The 20220-nt window shown below is 41.6% G+C and overlaps 1 protein-coding gene across 4 annotated transcripts in view; it reads right to left on the bottom strand.

Annotated features, from left to right (window-relative positions):
* grik2 (glutamate receptor, ionotropic, kainate 2) overlaps positions 1–9509 on the bottom strand; it is a 450636-nt gene extending 441127 nt beyond the window's left edge. The window contains exons 1-2 of one of the 4 annotated variants that reach the window (XM_049583125.1): positions 9412–9509; positions 6142–6574 (exon numbers count right to left, since the gene is read on the bottom strand). In XM_049583125.1, the coding sequence (XP_049439082.1) occupies positions 6142–6259 (118 nt within the window). In that variant the 5' untranslated portion in view covers positions 6260–6574; positions 9412–9509. Of the gene's footprint in view, positions 1–6141; positions 7063–9411 lie in introns of those variants that run through there. The other 3 variants (XM_049583128.1, XM_049583127.1, XM_049583126.1) reach the window with 3 other exon arrangements.
* Between the last annotated feature and the right edge of the window lie 10711 nt (positions 9510–20220).

The following is a 20220-nucleotide window of genomic DNA, read 5'->3' as shown; positions in this document are numbered from 1 at the left end:
TGCCTTAAGCCCCTTTTCACCCGCTAACATCTGGCTTTTGTCTTTAGTGGGAAAGGTTACAATCGGAATTCATTCCCAGGACAAAAGACTCTGCAGTAGTCACAGTTATTTATCAGCTCCAGCTATGATCAGCACCATTTACCAGTGATGGAAGTTCAACATCTGGGACCAGATGCATAAATGATGAAATGAAAAAAACCAACAACATGCATACCTCTTTTCCCACACATAAGTGCGTCAGAATGTGCACACCTCACACATTCTGCAGACGAGCCATATACACGGTTTTAGGTGAGATAGCTGTGGGTGAAATGATAAGGCTGAGATTAAATAGTTGAGAGTGATCTTTTTTTGTTGTTGTTGTTGTTTACCAGTCTCACCGATCATGCTATTTATATTTACATCTTATACTGCCTTCTGTAAAATGTAAATCAAAGGCACATTCATCAAGTTAATTTTAAATTATTTTTGTGTAACTAAGTAAAGTTTATTTGAATAGCACCTGTGTAGTGATACGTGTCATTTGTTTGGTTTATTTACATTCATTCCCCTGTCACTGATTGTTTCATTTAATTCTGTGTGCTCTTTGTAAAGTCAGTTTCCACATGAGAACATCCTGCTGACGTTTTATAATCGTGATGATTAAGATTTTACTGTGATGATGGTTTGTAGAAATGTGACAAACTAGAGATATGAACGCTACAACTGTCCACAGCTGTGTGTAATGACACACATCCATGACTGTGAGGAACCTCACCGATGCAACACAGTTGGTGAAAATGCAGTCATTACCATATTTCTCACTGGCAGTTCTAATGAATAGTAAAGGGGCACCAGTATTGATATGCAAAGGGATGTTTAGCAGCGTTTCTGTGTTTATGTTTACATACATGGCGAACTGTGGGTTTGGAATTGAGGCTCGTGCACATGTGCCAAGTGCCACAATGATTAAGATTTACACAACAATATCAGGCATACGCACCGTTTTATTAATCTGACAAAAAAAACGTATAGGCATAGTGCCACCCAGTTTTAGTAGTAAATCGACACAGAGTTTTATGCGTCTGGCTCCTGGGTTGATGCACTAATTTTCATCTCTTTTCAGGTATGAAGCAATGACCACCGCCACCGATTCTGACAGTCTCCCTCTAATGGCTAATATACCAGAATATCTGTCTTAATGGGAAAATGCTACATTCAAAGTAAGGCCTAAATAGAATAATGATGTTTGCATGACCTGTATCAAATGTTTACATGATACGTATCAAATTTGGAATGCTATCATATTTGGAATAATAGTGGAATATTAGTGTGTATGTAAATGTTCGCAATGTGTTGGTCCTTTCTGGCTTCCTGACAGCTATGGCTCTCAGCCTCGAGCCACGTGGTTCTTACTGAAGACTTAAATCTTTAGATGCAGGTTTTTTAGTTTCTTCTTTTTAAGGGGCTCTGTAATCTCTTGAAGCAGCTGGCCACTGTAGTGTTGCAAATGTTACCAAAACAGGTAGAAATTGTGCATTTGTTGGGGACTACTTTCAGTGGTGGATTAATACACATTAAGTGCTTTTGTCACCTTATGTCTCTTCAGAAAACTCTTAAGCCTACAGCTACACTGATAAAATGGAAACCAAATAGGGAAATTAGTTTGTTCATTGAAGGATGCTGTGATTATCACCTCCCATTTCATACCTAATGCTCTCCATTGGGCAATGATCGGCTTAGCCGCCCATTGTTTCCAAGCAGCTCGCGTTTCTCTGCAAATCTCCTTATTTACAAGTCATCAGTGAGGCGGGGGCCGGAGCCTGCAGGATAATGTCAACTTTTCTGTTCAGTTATTGACAGGCAGCCTTCTCAGAGAGCCAGTTATTTTCTAAAGAGGGTTTTTCTGGCCTCAACCCGCAACATTTAGCTCATCTGCCCCATTAGGCGGTGACCTTCATACTAATGCCGATCACGGCAGCCGAGCCCACGCACCTGATTCAATCTCCACTCTGCACAGATCACAAAGACAGAAAGTGCCAGCATGAATTGATGCATTTGTAGATACACAAATACTGCTTAAAATGGCTTCTTTAGGATGTCAGGAACCTCGTGCAGTCCATGACTCTGTAGCTCTGATGAGAAATTTTGTGTTTAATCCATGACTTTCCATACTGTCTGCTAGTTGGACCACTTCCTTGACCTAAACTTTTTTTGCTAATGCTACTTTTCTAAAGGGTTGACCGTCTGCTTTCATCCAGCAACTCATGCAGTGGATGTGTGAAATACATTATGCTGTATTCCTGTGAAGTGACCCTGAATGTGGCTTCTCCTCCACTCAAGTAATCCAATTTCCTGACCTCACCTGTCTGCAATACAACTCCTTAAAAAACTCAAACATTTCAGCAGACCCAGCAGGCTTGAGTCGTAGTCAGAGAGCTGGCAGGTCACATGTTGCTGCAGTTCAGTCTATCAGCTGCTTACAGCTGATCTGTATCAAGCTTTATCTTCAATGAGCCGTGGAAAATTCAGTAATGTGCTTTCTATCATCAGAGGTTGTCAGCATGTGAGCCTCTTTCTTCAACAAACACAGCTAACCTTTCCTTCTACCCTGCTCCACCGTCCTTGTTCCCTGCACAGGTGATAATAAATATCATCTTAACCATATATTCATCTGATCCAAAGGTATTTTAAGAACTCATAATGAGAGTCTGTAAAATTCTTCTTTTTCATATCACAGGAGCTGGTCAGATTGATTAAAAACAGCAGCTGTGGCATTTTTACTCTGAGCAGTTTTTCTTGTGTTTGAATTTCAAAATGGAAATCCAATTTAGCTATCCATCACTCTCGCACCATAATTCTTCAAATGGCTGATAGAGCCGAACCATTTGCAAGCTCCTATTTTGAAGAATAGCTACTACAAATGAATGGTCAAAACACATCCGGAAATTTAATGTTGGGATTATTGCATTAATAGCGAGCTCTTTTCATGTCATTTGTCAGAGTCAAAGCTGCTCCCAGAAGCAGAGGAAATCCCATTTGTGAAGTCAAAATTCAATTGGTGGAGTTTACGGAGCACAGTTTTGACAGTGGGCAAGTCAAGGTGTGCCTTATATTGTGAGACTCTTGCTCCTGTTTAAAGATACTCTCCTTGATCTCATAAATAATACCGCTACATTTCAAAAACTTGGGGATGTTAAGACAATATTTAGTGCTAAAACACAAGTGCAAATTATCCACAGTACTATGTCTACTTACATAAGCTACTTAGCCTGCTGACCTTCCACAATCAAGAATGCTATGCAGTCATTAAAAGGACACTAAAATAATACATATGAACATTGGTTTGCACGTCATGAGGAGTTCCATTCCACTTGTGGCTGTGGGGGAACTTCGTCAAATTTCAGAAAATAACCTTGATGATGATGTCACCAGGGTCAGATGACCAGATGACAACATCAGAGCTCAAGAGTTCAAACTTTTACCAGAAAGTGACTGTAAAGTAGGACAGTGGAGTCTGAAAGACAGTGACTTTAACCAGGGCAGGAGGGTCTAGGGAAAGACACTGCTGAGTTGCATCATGGGAAGTGTAGGATCTAGTGTTTTTATAACCTCTGCTGCTTAGATTTTAAGCATTTGTTGTGTTATCAGCCCAGTAGTAAGAAGAAAATGTTGGCATTGTACATTTCTGCAAACTAGGGATACATTAAATTTGTAGGTTTCATATGTATCACATTACATTTCCAAAGTAAGTATATGAGCTGACTTTGTCATTAGGAGGTGTACGAGTTGGTGGATGGCAAGGCACCTAGAAGAGACAGCTGCTTTTTAGGCACCAAATTTGGGTGATTTGTAGCAAATCATCGCTATTTTTTCAGCCAAGATAGTGCCACGAAAACTGTGTATATTTTAAGCCCAGTGGTTTTGGTGCCTGAACCTACCCAAACATTTACCACTGCATTGTTGAAACGTAAAGTGTCAATGTATCCACTACATAGTAACATATCAATGTAACAGACCCATGGTTTGGATAGATGTACAATGCTGTTGATTGGGTTGTGTTTAATCTGTCTCTCAAAAGTGTCCCCACCTCTACTGAAGTGTCATGCTCATTTGTTGGAGTGCTCCTTTCATAATTAGATTTACTTCTATTCTGACCAGTGTTCTTTCTTTGCGGCCCATGTTAGCTCAATCACTGCAGTTATCTCCTAAGCCACTGACTCTCTCCTAGTGAATGTTTTCACAATTCAAACTGTTATATTCCATGATGAAACCTTAAACACACACACACATTAAAGGCCCACAGACGCCTGCTGAACAGATTTGTCAACACGCAAGTGGCTGGTAGCTGATAAAAGTCCTCTGGCAGAGGAAGAGAGGAGGAATCATCGCAAGACGCGTGGTCCGACAGACAGATCCAGGTTGTGACTGCTCAGCTTCAGCCTTCTGACTGTGCTGCCATCAGCTACAGGCCTATTTAATATTTAACCTGAGGAGCGGGGAAGGACCTTGATGAAATAATGGGATGTAATGGGGTACATGGTGTTTCCCCACGGCACACTGTACTCCCCTCTACACACACACTGAAGGACTCAAAGCTGGGAGCCAGTCACCGTAATGCAAAGAGGCTTCGACTTCCCTGCACCTGCAGGCCAGAGGTTCGCAGGATTCCACCTATCTATCCATGTACACTTTGATTCAGCTCCTACAGCTCCTACAGCTCCATCAGCGGAAAAAATCAATCAGCACCTCATCAATTTGCATTCATGAATTAAAGACATGTAAATTGTGGATTTAATTGCGGAGGATTTTTCTTCTATATTCTGCAGTATCTGTGCTGTTTCCTTCAAGCCATACCAAACTGAAATGGTATGATTATTCGACAAAAAGTACATCTGTCAGTATCAATATAACTGCATGCTGTTTATAGTGACAGCAATCTGTGTATACTTCTGTATCTGTGTACATTATTGGGATTGGTTTGTGTTTGTGTGCGCATCAGTGTATGTTTTCCTGATAAAATACAGATAAGATAAATTAAAACTTTTTTAATGATTTTGTGTCTGCAGCATTTGTCCTCCTTTCTTCAGTTATTTTCTGTGGTTGCAGCCGCACTGTGTGCAAGTTAGTGGACTTAACTTCTTGCTACCGCTGGCCCCCGCGTTACAAACGTTGTCTTATTCAAACCCACAGACCTTATGTTGTGTACAAAATGATGCATGAAACATCAGGAATATTTCCATTCCGTACAACTAATGCATCTATAAAAATATGCGGACCTGAGGTGGAATATGTCCTGTATAAGCATCATATAGCTGCCCTGTGGTGGAGCAAACACTGTATTCCCATATAGTGATGAAAGATTTGTTTTCTTACTTTGAAGCTGCTTATTGAGAATTTAGGAGGAAAATTATGGTTCAAAAGGTCATCTTAAAATTTCCCTTAAATCAGAATTATCACATTTCTAGAAGCATGTAGGCATATGAAAAAGTTTTGTTTATTCTTTATTAAAAAATAAACAAAAAGAATCTACTGTAATAAATATTATTTATTACAGTAGATTTATTACTACTATACTGCATGTAAGCACACATACACTGCTACCCTATGTACTGTACAATATGAATTCTTGAATGAATATGCTCAGCAAACACACTAAAGCCAATGCGTCACATCTGAAATCACCACATCCAGCACACACATGCACACGCACACACACACACACACACACACACACACACACAAGTGGGTGACATGGACTCATGAACAGCTGACACTGTTCACACACACATGTTGTGGTGTGGTGTTAGGGGCGTTTTTTTTATCTGCAACCTTTTAAATTTTAAACTTTCTAAATAGCAACAAGTTAGAGGTCTCCTCCTCCTGGGTCATTTGTGTATCAATTTCTCTTTTTGGCAGCTTTACTCTGTAGTAGTGCAGGTCTGTGCCAACTCTTTGGATGCACTACTCTCCTGTTATTGCTCCTAAAAAGCCGTGTTACACTGCAAATAACACTCAGAACGGCAACTTTCCCACAAGTGAGGAAAGGGAGGGAAAGTGAGTCTCCAACAGGTCGGGATGAGTGCAACATGCTTTCCGGGGATGGAAACACACCAATCAAACTTTCAGGGCTGCACGAGAGGGGAAAAAAAGAAGACTCACCGAATCTCAAGACGTGTGGCATCCCATGAGAATATCCCACACAGTGTAATAGCAGCAGTAGAAGCCTGATGGTGCACCTGACTCTCGCATTAAGTATCAGCAGGGAGGTAATCTTCATGGTGCTTGTGTGTGGTGCACAGGATTGTTATTCCCTGAATCGGTATATTCCCCAGAATTATTTTCTCTTTCAACCCTTTAACGTGAATCAAGGCGGCTGGGCACCACCGGCGGGTTGGGCAACGCTTTCCCCACATCCATTAAGCAAAAAAAGAAAAAAAAAAAAAAGAAAAAAAAGAGCACTGCGTGTCCAGCTCACTGCGCCAAGAAGAAACAGCCCTCCGACTCAGCTGAGGAAGATGATGGTGGAGGTGGTGGTGGTGGAGGTGGCTGGGCATCCATGTTAGGCAGGGCAGAGCTTGAGGAGATCCATCTACTGAAAGACACAGGCGGAGATTGGAGGGGGGTGAGAGGGGGAGAGCAGCGGAGGTGTGTGGAGATCCAGCGTGACCAAGTGAGAGTGCGAGTGAGCGAAGCGGCGGTCTCAGCAGCCTCGCCAGCCCGAGCTCCTCCTGCTGCACTGCCGCACAGCATCTGACGTCGAGCCAACACTAGTAGTGGGGGAGCGCACGGGGTGGATCGGGCATGTTTCTCGGCTACTGCTGACCACACTTCGCCCCTTGATCTATATCGCCTGCCCAAATTCTCATGCCTCCCCCCAACACTCCTCCTCCATCCTTCCCTTCCTTCTCTTTCCCTAATGTCGTGTCCCCGGCCGGCTAGCCGCCGCTCTCCGGTTTTCCCTCAGATTTTTTTTTATATTCCTCGCTTCGGTTCAATGGCCGTTACTGGCAGCGGAGCGCCGCCGTGCACAGCCGTATAAAAGCCAATCTATGAATTTTGAAAAAGATCGCCTGTGTTTGATCGGAGTCACCCAAGCTTGGACTCATGTGAGGGCTCCGTGAAGCAAAGCTGTCACTGTGCACTCAACAAGATGAATAGCCTCTGCTCACACCCTCACTCTTCTGGATTTGGAATTATTACTTTTTTTTATTATTATTTTCGACTTTTCCTCAGACTGCACAGCCTGTTAGAAAAGAGTCAGCCCTCAACATCAAATTTTAATTTAATGTGTGTCTTCAATCTGACTTGTGATCGCAGGAAAGTGCAACATCGGCTGCCTTATATGACTATTGAATTACTGGCAAAGCTTACGTGGTCTGGAAGGTGAAGAAATTCAAGTGTCACATTCAGTATTTTGCCCAAAGGCTGGACTGTGACCTAAAGCATATTATTTACAAGTAAATCTAAAAACGTCTAACAACATTTTGCAACAATGTGGGTTAAATTTACTGGATATCTAGATACACACGCACGCGCCATTGCTGAATTATTTGTAAATGTAAATGTGTATGCAAGATTTCAGTCATATTCTGGTTGGTTAATATGATGTACAATTTCTAAATGTCATATATTCCTTCTGTAAACTTCACAACTCAGACAGGAGCAAGAATATTGCCTATGTTGAGGTCAAGCTGGTGGAGAAAATAAAAAGTGGTCTCATATGCAAGCCGTCAGCAATAAATGAAAATTAATAGTATTTTAGGAAAACATTAAACTATGACATAATATCCTTTACATCTGTACTACAATCCGTTTTGTTGTTTTGGACAGCATCTGAAGAGGTAAACGGCTTAACGTCTAGGCCATTGTTTTAACCGAGTCTCTGCTCTTTGAGGAGTTTTTAGTACCACGGACAGTGAATCTGCTCTGGATCAACCTTTAGCATTGAGGCTGTTTGAGCAGCCTGGACAGAGGCTCTGTATTTTGAGACAAATCTTCGTATTGATACGCTTTCAGCACCACAGACAGCGACTCCTCGGCCCCTTGTGTTTCTATTTATTTTGCCAGCTTCCTCTGCTCGCTTGCCTCCTTAATGAGCAGCGGGGGCATTCTGTTTGGACCCAGTCCATATGATGATACAGTTTATGCCTAAAGGTTAAATATTGTTTCACCACACCGCCTGCTTCCACATTAACATTCATTTACTGTGGCCAACACCCAAATAAATCCCCAGCCTGACTGATTTTTGAGGAAGCTGAAATGAACTAATATGTAAATTGTGTACACGGGTTTAATGTGATTATAAAAAAGATACTAACCTCATAATTAGAATGAAGCAGTTAGGACTTAATTTAAACTGCTGTGCAGTCCGCACCTGGCACAACATGCAGGGGAACTTACAAGTTGTGTTCTCCTTTTTTGGGTGAGGGATAAGCTTTATTTTTATTTTTCAGAATAGCCGCAAATTTGTGAGGATGTCAGGAGGTTTCATGAGCCAATGAATGAAAAAAAAAACACGTCTGCGATTTGTTTGTCTCTCCGCGTGCCACGAGCAAATCGGCGCAGTAATTTAACGCGCATAGAGGTCATAATAAGAAGGAGCTGCTCTGAACTAATATCAAGAAAACAAAGCCGCAGTTCTGTGATGCCGTGCGTAACGGCCGCAAAGGTGCTTATTGAGTCTGCGGGGTTGGCAGGTGAAAAAAACCAGTTGGCACCGGTGCATAGACTCATCTTGATTTGTTTTATATTAAGCTCTTTTTGCACATAAAGCTACAACAAATGGCACTTTGTACATGTGAAAAGGGCTTTAAAACAGGCTGAGCGGAGCCCCTCCACCGAGCGACGTTGTGTGATGATAAAGTTGATTTAAAGCTAATGCGCTCATCAACTATAGGATTTAAATGCGCGTCTCGTCTCCGCGAGTTCCCTTCCAGCCCTGTGAACTAGAGACGTTATCTACGGATCATTCATAAAGCGGATCACGGTAGGCATTTAACGACCCTCATAATGTCTTTCAACCCCACAACAGTGAAGGCATCAGCCCGGGGAGGAGGAGAAGAAGGAGGAGGAACCCGAAAAGGTGACAAGCGTCTCCAAATAGAGGTCGGGCAAAGACACGGGAGGTCAGATACCTCCAAGGCTTATCAAACCACAATTCGGAGCCTCTTTCTGAGACATTTAAATGTTATTTTGGCTCTGGGTGCGCAGGTTAAAAGCGTCTTTGCCCCTAAAAACTCACGGATAAACTTCAAACCTGACCGGTGAGGTGCGTAACGGTGTTTTCTGCGCGTTTTGCCGGTTGGAATTTTTGAAAATCGGCCTCGTCTGTATCCAAATATCTAACCTGCTTCTGAAAAGATGTGACGCGCAAAATAAAGAGCTGTGCAAACATGTATATATATGTAAAGTTTGAAAGAATTGGCTTACCCTAGGTAGAGCTGGAGCAGAGAAGAGTCACCAGAGCTGCACAAAGAAGTTGATTTGTTTCTATGGAGGAGCCGAGTCGCTTCCCCCGCACTCGCATCTGGTAGCGCTGCGCTCCGGCCGTAGGGGAGACACGCCTCCTGTCGGACGGCAGGACGCACTGCTTAAAGCAACAGGGGGGCACACACCGGACCAGGGGACTCACCGACACCGAGTCTGCGGTTTCCCCCGGCGGAGGAGACTGGGTGGCAGGTCGGACTGAGGCACATTATAATCCTTTATCCGCTGGATAGTTCAGCCCCGACACGCCTGTGGACATTTGAGCAAGTATATCAGTGCAATGCAGGGCTTTACGATTTGGGAATCAGGGGCGCTTTTTGGGTGTAAAAGTGTGATATGTCCATGCTACAGACTGGGTGAGACCCAAACTGATCTGTCAGGAATGAATGCACCATATTGTGACACTATAGTATGATGACCTTTATCTAATGGTAATATCTGCTCGGTGTGCCGCCACTCCCCCACATATTTCATTTTACGCATTAAATGTAAGCAGGATGCAGTTTAATTTACATTTGTGACAAGTCAAATAAGCGTTTAAACAGAGTTTAAAGAGGGAATGGGATGTCACTCGAGGTTTGGTGGTAAATTTTTATCAGAAATTCAGATTACAGCAGATCCCACTGTTTGGGCTTTAGGGGATTAACCCGGCGCTTGGTGAACCCAGCTATTTTGGTTCCTCACGCTCAGTTACAGGACGCAGTTTAATTTGCATTTATGACAAGCTATACAGACTTTCAAACTCAGTTTATGAAGTGTGTTTGAAAGCTGTTTGAAAATAGTTTACCAGTGTAATTAAGTTTTGTCAAAAGGGTAGAAGCAAAGAGAGTTATCAGTTATCCAAACTGTGTGCAGTTTTTAAGGTTTGGTGGTTTCAATAAAAAAAAGCACAGATAACAACAGATTCCACTGTTTGGGATTTGGTATGTTAATTAAAGTTCACTTTTCTAGACCCATAAATTCCTTTTTAGAAGGAGCCAAAAATGAACGGCCTCAGTAAACTCAGACATATTGTTTCCAAGAACATAACCCTAACATTCCCAACACTCATGTTCAGTGTTAAATCACTCAGAATGTTACATCCAGAGCATTTTCATAAAAAATAAAGCACTGCAGGAGAGCTCTTTGAAATGATAAACATCTGCATAACGTTCTATGACTGTTACAGTTCACAGCTGCCCACATTGTCAGAATTTAAAAGGTTATTGTGTTCTGAGATGAAAACATTCACAGGTAACAGAGAATAAACCTGAGTGGAGGATCAATGTTGCATCTGAAGACAGCTTTTTAATCATCGTTATCAAATATCTGCTCAGTCACCCATCTTTCCTCCTATAAGAATGATTTACTGTATGCAGGAAGGATGCAGGTCATTTTGTATTTGTGACAACAGAAATTCAATCCCAGCTGATGGAATGAATTTGTTTATCAGATTATTTATTTCTTGTCAAAAGATTAGAAGAAGAGAAGCTAAAAGGCATGCAAGCCTCGTATCAGTTCTACAAACTGCAGCCACAGTTCAAATGTTTGATGGTCAGTTATATTAAATATAAGACTATATCAGATCACTTATGGCAGTGTTTCTCAACCAGGGGTCTGGGGACCCCCAGGGGTCCTTGAGGGAGTTCCAGAGGGTCCCCAGAAAAATGGAGAACCATTTATTTTCATTGTTTTATTCACTATAGAAGTGAGTGCAATGTCAGTAAGAGTCATAAGAGTGACTATTCCGATCAGAGGTTTCACTTCCTCAATGGTTATCTCCTCAACTGTAGTAGAGAACTGTAGAATTCTGGTCTTTATAATATCTAACAAGCAAAATCTTTACAGAAGGAGGTCCCTGAAGTGAAATTTTGTCAAACAGGGATCCATGACCTAATCTGTATCAAATTTAGGGGTCCCTGACATGAAAAGGGTTGAGAACCACTGACTTCTAGTGTGAAGTTGATGGGAAACCTTTTCAGATGGACCAACAAGTTCCCCTGTAACATTCCCATCACTCATATTCAGTGGTTTTAAAACTTGCTAAGATTGTTTGGGTGCTGACTGTTTAAAGCTAATAGTAAAGTCCTTCAGTATCCTTCAGTATCTAAAAGCACGTGCATTTGCCCCTCCCCCCAAATAAAAACATTATTGAAGTAGCAAGTGACTTTTTATTTTCGATAGGAGTAAAGACTTTCCACTATAAATTGGTGCATAAAAATTCCCCACAATGCAGGAAATGAAGTGTTTGACCCCCCGAAATCTCTCGCTTTGTATGTGGCAATTGATTAGATTTTATTGACACCAGTGCCATTATCAATTCTGCTTATCGGGCAGATCCTTTGTTGATTCCATTACTGATTCCTGATCAATTTTCTGCGTGGGAAAGAGCCAGCCCATACACGTTTTCAGCATCAGCACAGTTGTTTTATTCATCATGTAAAACAGATGAAATTTGATATTTTTGATCAGCATTTGTTTTTATGTAGGGTTTCTTAGTTATAGAAAAAATGACCAAGCCTGCCTGTGTGGTGCTCATGGTATTACTGGATATTTACCCTCGCTAAGAGACGGTTGGGAAGCAGTGGAGTTAGAGTTTCAGATACATGGCATTCCTGGAAGTTGTTGCATAGAAAAGATGTTTCAGCGTATTGCTGTTGTTTCCATCCTTATTCGAAATGATCATTTTATAGACTTTTAGGTGGCACTGCTGAAATGAAGCCACACTTTGGACTGTTTCTTCCTCCCTGCCGTGACTCCTCCTTAGTTCACAGCAGCTGTGATGCATGACTTTGACGTCATTGTGTTGCAGTGTACAAACTGTCAGAAAAACATGCTGGCATTGATAAAAGAAGCTGATAATCTCTGAGGCCTACAATTCCAGCGGCTTGGACAATTTCTTTCGGTTCTTAAAAGCTTACTTACACCCTGTATTCCTGTTAGTGTGGGGAAACATCACAAACATCTGTTAGACCACTAAGGGACACCAGAACCTTAATTAATGGTGAGCAGGATTAACTTGTTCAGTTTCAGAGACTTGCATCATCATGACATACCTACATGCTTTAAGATTCATCTAAAACACAAGGCTTTTTTTTTTCATATGTCTGTTCCTAATGTTTTAGGAACAGATGTGTTTATATTGTTTCGGTGCAACTTTTTACACTGCCATTTTGGCCAGGTCTCCCTTGCAAAAAGAGGTTTCCATCCTCAATGGATTTCCAACCAGTAACTTTATGTCCTGTAACCTAAAGATTCCATTAATAGAAATAAAAATGGATTAAGAATATGTATATATCTATATATATAGAGAGAGAGAGAGTAGAGCAAAGCAGAATAGAGCATAGTAGAGTAGAGTAGAGTAGAGTATAGTAGAGCAGAGTATAGTAGAGTAGAGCAGATTAGTACAAAGTAGAGCAGAGTAGAACAGAACAGAGCAGAGTAGAGCAGAGTATAGTAGAGTAGAGCAAAGTAGAGCAGAGTAGGACAGAGCAGAGTAGAGCAGAGTAGAGTAGAGAAGAGTATAGAGTAAAGCAGAGTAAAGCAGAGTAGAGAAGAGAAGAGTATAGAGTAAAGCAGAGAAGAGAAGAGAAGAGAAGAGAAGAGAAGAGAAGAGAAGAGTATAGAGTAAAGCAGAGTAGAGTAGACCAGGGTAGAGTAGAGCAGAGCAGAGCAGAGCAGAAAAGAGCAAGACTTTGGACCACAAAATTATAGGGTTTAACTACTGACCATTCCATTTTGTCACTACCGAAATGATCATGTCACTACCGAAACTTTACCATAGGTTTATGTTTATGTTTATATATATATATATATATATATATATATTTTTTTTTTTTTTTTTTTTTTTAAAATAGTAGTTGTGCAAAGAAAATCTAATTTTATTCCATATTGTTTTATTCCAGTGTGTTCAGGCAAGAACCTGTTATTTCAGAGATCATTGACGCTGATTGGATAACATAAAGTATCAATGCATGAATTACTCTAACAATGGAGCATATTTCAAAACAATTTTTGTCATGATATGTTTTCCTTGAAACCAATGAAAATCTCTGGCTGTGTGGTGAAAAGCTTATCTCTGCTTCAATTTGTGTTTAGAGGAGCAGGTGACAATATCTTGACATTAGATGAGATAATGTCTTTCAGTTCTTAAAAAATCTTGATCCATCTTCATTTGCACAGAAACAACTGAAATTATCTCCTAAGCTCGGCAAAGTCCTTTTCTTCACATTCAATGCATGAATAATTGACTTGTTAAGATAGAAAGACTTTATTTTTTTTCGCAGTATGCCACTAGACTTGAACACTCCTCTCATTTTGTTTCAGCATATCGGGGCCAATCAAAAGGCTGGATCAGAAATGAGGGGAACAAAGTGAGGCCATCAGACAGAAATAACTGCAACAAGATATACAATTTAGCGGTGAAGGAGCGCTTCCCTGCAGTGATGGAGGCCTGATCTGAGGCCACAGTCTGGAGGCGAAATGAAAGGGAGCTTTGATCGCCCCACCCCACCAGCACACCCACCCTTACCCCACCCCCCCACAGTGTGCAGCATGAAAAGTTGAATTGTGGGGGCTACAAATAAATAGTCAATGACAGCTCTGTGATTCAACAAGCTCTACTACTCTCATCCAAGGGACATAAAAAGGGCTGAAATCCCTATACACATAAGATAAGATGAGATAAGATAACATAAGCTAAAATATTTTAGAGTTGAATTATTCAGTCTGACTGGGAGTGATGTAATTTTGAATTGGTGATGTTTTTTGTGAACACTAATAAATGATGAACAGTTGATTGTAAACACAGGGGGGCATTCTCTTAACATTCTCCTATTTGGTAAAAACTTTCCATGAAGACCACATCTATGATGCATTTTAAGGCCACTTATAGTGAATTATAATGCATTTATAAAGCTCTATGACTGTGCTCATTAACACACATAATGCTTACTGATGCACTATATCAACAGTCATAAAAACATTGTAGATGTCACTTATAATCAGTTATTTATTACCGTAAAACTCGAATATAAGTCGCACTGGCATATAAGTTGCAGTCTATTTTTTAAGGTCACAAACAGGGAAAACAAGGTTTTATATTACTATTTGTTAATAAAAACGTTATACAAGTTATTCCTACACTGTTTCCCTTTATTTTTCATTTGAAACACATTCAAAACACAATAACCTCTTAAGCAGCTTTGGTTACTTTTCCGATTGCAATTTTCCAAACAACCTCTTCAGGAAATAACATTACGGTATAACAACATTGGTCAGCTTTCAGTGAAAATGTAGTGTAAAAATAAATAAAATCCTATTGTCTGTCCTGTTTATTGCTTGGGCACTGTTATTTACATGACAACACCTGAACATAACACACACAGACACACATTGGCTGTTTGTTTCTACCTCTCCCCTCGCTGGAAGCCTCGGACCTTCAGCCGCCCGCCTCCTCCTTGATTAAACGCTGAAAATAAAATAAAAGAGGGAGACAGGTTTTTCCTATTTTATCTTATTTTGTTTTATTTCTCCCTCTCCTCTCGCTGGAAGCGTCAGACCTCCCGCCTCCCGCTCCCGTCTCAAACACGGAGATCTCCCTCTCCGCAGCTGAGCACCCACGGCGCACGCTCGGCCTGTTAAATAGCCTGTAACCACTGTGTGACACAAACTAAATGCTTTGGTCATTAAATAATGTCAGGCTCGGTTCGGGTTCGGACAGAAATATGCAGCCCGTGCCGCACTCTAATGCACACACAAACACACGGACAACCGGACATTATCATCAGTTTATAAAAGACCCCCGGACGCCCCGGACGGGACGTGAAAAGTGGACATGTCCGGGCAAAAGAGGACGTTTGGTCAGCCTAATGTAGCGCCATCTTGTGGGTCAAATTACCTATGTCAGCATTTACCTTGGTCTATAGGTCACACCAGTCTATAACCCGCACCCAACTTTTTAGATGAAAAAAAAGGGGAAAAAAAGTGCGACTTAGACACCAAGTTTTACGGTAAGTGTCTAGTTGTCTAGTTATGAACTAGAGGTTGACTGATGGGGCTTTTGTTGCATTATGGATACCTATATTCACCTGTACACACCTCAACAATCACCTCATCACCTCATTAATTAACTATCATACACTAGAATCCTGTGAAAATACTTTGAAAAGACTTAAGTCTGACACCCTCTCACACCTAAAGACAATGTGTCATGAGAAAGAGATCTTTTAGTATCTTGCAGTCACTATTTGACTGTTAGCTTCAAAAAGAAAAAAAGGGGACAGACATTGCTGCAGCCCTCAAAATCCCCAGTGAGTATGCTATATGCTCTAGCTAGCAAGCTAGCTAACAATTTTCACCATTTCAAACAAGTCTGCTTGTAAGCTAACATTAGCTACTGGAATTTTGAGTTTTTTTGAGTTAACTGTACATTTCAACTGAAGATTTCATGCTTTAGTCATAATGGTTACACAATGTAATTTTTGAAGCTAGCAGGCTTCAGCTAAAACACACAGTTAGCTCATATTTGCTTGCAAGGAGCCCTTGCAGTGGTCAACTCGCTAGCTACAGCATATACTAGCATACCTACTGTGGATTTCGGAGGCTGCAGCAATTTCTGTCCACTTCGTCCATTCTCCACTCAACATTTGACTCAACACTGTTGAGTCACAACTCCACTTAATCCTTCTTTCCCACAGTCCAAGACAAAGATGAGGAGGTAAATTGGATGGAACTAGTAGCCAATCACAGCGCAGTAGGGCGGGACCAAGTGCAACATGCTCGGAATTTATATGACTGGTCAGTGCCACTGAAATGACATAATTGTCATATTCTGGACTGTTGAAAAGCAGGAGAGAGTGGAATTGTGGAGTGATGGAGTGAACAGGAGTGCCACTTTGACATATCCACATATGTTCCATGATAGAATGAAGATAAAAAAGTGGACATTTGCTGCAGCCCTCAAAATCCCCTGTAAGTATGCTATAGCTAGCAAGCTAACCACCGTAGAGGCTTTTTGCAAGCTAATGTTAGCTACTGAAATGTTTGCTATTAGCTTACAAGCTAACCATATGTTTTAATGAAAGAATTACTAGCTTTAAAAAACACATCATGTAACCACTTATATAAGTGAAGCTAGAAAGCTTCAGCTGAAATGTGACATTAAAAAATAAAAAGGAGCACCATGCAAAAGTTTGGGCACCCCAAGACATTTGAGCTCTCAGACAAATTTTACCAGGGTCTCAGACCTTAATTAGGTTGTTAGGGCTATGGCTTCTTTACGATCATTGTTCAGAAAGGCCAGGTAACGTAAATTTCAAAAAACATTAAAAATCTGTGGATAGAACTCAAAAGAGCAGTGCATGTAAGACAGCCCAAGAATCTCACAGAGCTAGAAGCTTTTTGCAGGAAGGATGGGTGAGAATCCTCCAAACTAGAATTGAAAGACTCTTAGCTGGTTACAGAAAGTGTTTAAAAGCTGTGATACTTGGCAAAGGAGGTGCTACTAAGTATTGACTATGCAGGGTGCCCCAAACTTTTGCTTCAGGCCCTTTTCCTTTTTTGTTTTGTTTGTTTTGTTTGAAACTGTGAAAGATTGTAATTAAAAAGTAATCTTGCTTAAAATGTATCATTTTGTATACAGATTACTGTTCATTTATTATGTTGATCTGTTCTGTACAGCATCTATTGCACATCTGTCCATCTTGGAAGAGGGATCCCTTCCCAGTTGCTCTTCCTGAGGTTTCTACCATCCCCCCTCAAAATAATCGAAACAATAATCAAAATAGTTGCCAATCAGTTTTTTAATCAATCGATCAACTGTTTCAGCTGCACTTGTATGTTTTAATATTTTTCGTTGGCATGCAAAAATCTTAAATTGAAAGGCAACAAGTAACTAAAGTTATCAAATAATTGTAGTGGAGTAAAAAGTGCAATATTTCCCTCTGAAGTGTAGTAGAAGTAGAATGTGGCATGATCATTTAACAACAGCAAAACTATATAAAAAAATCTGTTTACAGACTCTAAGGCAACTCATTTAGTACATTCCAAGTTACATATATCCAGTTATATGCTCAGTCCTTCCCAAACATTTAGCAATGTTTTGCGCTCAGCCATTTCTGAACAGGACTGAAAATAAAAGCATAGATAAGTTTTACTGTCAGTCTCATTCAGAAAGGGCTGAAGGCAAGGCACTGCAAAATGTTTGGGAAGTAATGAGCATACAACTGGATACATGTGACTTAGAATGAGTTGGAGTTGTGTTTGATATGTTGTAGTTTTGCTGTTGTTAATTTGATGTTTTAAGTTTCAGTTTGTCTGATATCTGGCACTTTGTCTATCACAACCATCATGTCATGTGTTGCATGATCCACATTCCAGGTTTGCCCCAGTGGTTTACATGTTAGGGGTAACCATTCAATTATAAACCACATACCAGATTGTTCCTTTATATATGTAATACGATTTGTTGCATGTACGTTTTCTACTTACCAAAATAAATCTTCCCAGAACCGGCCTGAGAAAAAGGCCAAAGCCAAAATCATAAATAAATGTAGTTCAACCTATGAATTTATGCATACCGTCTGCATAATGTATATGGTAATATGTACATTTGTAATATTTTGGAAATGGTGTGATACATCAAAAATAAACTAAACCGGTACACATTAGATTTTAATTTGTTATAGAAAGGCTAAATCCCTCTTCTTCTAGGATCCCCCATGGGACCATATTTTTGAGGGGAAAATGTAAAGAAGTCAACAGCAGGAGACAAATAATTTTTTGATCCTGTTAGGATTGTCATGAATTACACATATGATGTGAACTACATCTTTCGTCTTGCACAATTTACATCATCAACACTTGTAGTGTAATTTATGTCTGTTATACACATTCTGTCCAAAGCAGAACAATACACTGGAACAAAATAATCAAAGTTATTCACTTCACCTGTCAGTGGTTTTAATGTTTTGGCTGATCTGTGTAAGACTCCGACTCTCTTGCTCTCTCCTCCTGAACCTCTATAGAGATAGGATGTAGACAGGAGGGCCTGCTACACCCTTCCCCAGTTCTCTCACCTCTGCTGCAGCTTCCCTCTGTAGACCCAACTTGAGTTAGTACCAGACCTCTAACTCTGCAAGCATACTGAGCGACCAGTCTCCTCATCACCACTCATCAGCCAGCCAGTATTTTAGCAGCACAGGTCCTCTCACTCATTGCCAGATTGTCTTCGCAGCATGCAATACTCTCCAGCTCTCTTCCTTGGTTTGATCTCCAGGTTTCAACTCTGCTTGCCTCTGACCACATCTCCTCGCCTCTGCCCCGGTAAATCTAACCTCCTTCTGCCCTTGACTACAAGTTCAGCCTATTTGTGTTCCTGGTTCTCGTCTGCCTGTGGCTGTTTGGTGTTACCGCTCCAGCTTTCCTGGGAGCCTGCTCTTTTGTCACCGTCTGAGCCGTCAGCCTGCAACACATCCCCTCTGTGTAAGTGCTTCTGGCTTGCTTGTATTCCTGTTAAAAGACCCTGCTCCTGCTTGTACTGCACCCAGCCTGCCCTGTTGGTCATGTGGGATTATTGTTGCCTGTCATGTGGGAGACCTGGGTTTGCTTCCCGGCTGTGGCATAGTTGTCAAGACTGCAAGAACTTTTGCATAGACTGTTAATGTTTTGCTGCTGTCTTATCTGCTGAGACTTTGAATTAAAATTATTGCAATTACACTGCTGATGTTTTGTGCTGCTCTTGGGTCCTGCCTCAGTCCATGACAGTACAGTCTAGCCAATTATGGACCCAGCACACAATCCATCACCTCTGAGCCGACTGGAGCAGATTGAGAGTGAGGCAATGATGTCTGCAGCTGCTGCTGAAGCTCAGCAAGCAGCTGAGAACAAAGGGCAGGCTCTAGCTGCGCTGGTTGGACAGATTCAGCAGCTAACTGCCCTCATTGCCTCGTCTGTGGCTACTCCGCCTGTGTCAGCCTCTCCAGTCACCAGCTCCAGCTGCTCTTCAGTCTAGCGTAACCCTTGAACACTATGATGGCGACCCAGAGACTTGTGGCCTCTTTCTGACAAATTGTTCCTTAACTGTTCTCCTTTCAGCCTCGTAACTTTGCCTCAGAGAAGGCAAAGGTAGCCTTCACCATCAACCATCTCACAGGCAGAGCTTGCCTGTGGGGAACTGCAGAGTGGGAGAGGCAGTCTCCAGGCTGCTCCTCTTTCCAGATGTTTGCAGAGGAGCTGCGCAAGGTTTTTGGCTTGTGGTCCTCCAGACCCGAGACTGCTCATGGGGTTGAGGCAGGGGAACTGCACCGTCAGTGATTGCACCATCAGTGATAGACTTCCGCACCAAAGCCAGTCTCTGCATGTGGAATTCTGCCACCCTGGTGGATGCCTTCCTCCATGGTCTGGACAATTACATCAAAGATGAGCTGGTTTCCCATGATGTTCATTCAACGCTGGACGGGGTCATCTAGCTGGCCATCCAGGATCGACCTCCGCATACAGACTCGCCAACGAGAGAAGCACCGGGGGTCCTTTCATCGCCAGCCGATCGTCCGACCAAGAGGGGGTGCCAACAGCTTGAGTTCCCCTACAGGTCAGCAGTTGAGTGAACCTGAACCAATGCAGTTGGGCCGTGCTTCCCTTACTCCAGAGGAATGAGAGCGACGCAGACAACTCAACCCCTGCATATACTGTGGGGGGGCCGGTCACTTCAAGTTCACCTGTCCAGCAAAAGCCAAGGCTCATCAGTAGTTGGGGGGATACTGGTAAGCCCAA

This window comes from Epinephelus fuscoguttatus, linkage group LG8 (genome assembly GCF_011397635.1).
Source record: "Epinephelus fuscoguttatus linkage group LG8, E.fuscoguttatus.final_Chr_v1".
NCBI classification, from domain to species: domain Eukaryota; kingdom Metazoa; phylum Chordata; class Actinopteri; order Perciformes; family Serranidae; genus Epinephelus; species Epinephelus fuscoguttatus.
The sequence above is the reverse complement of the archived record's forward strand: the minus strand, read 5'-3'. Positions and strand labels throughout refer to the sequence as shown.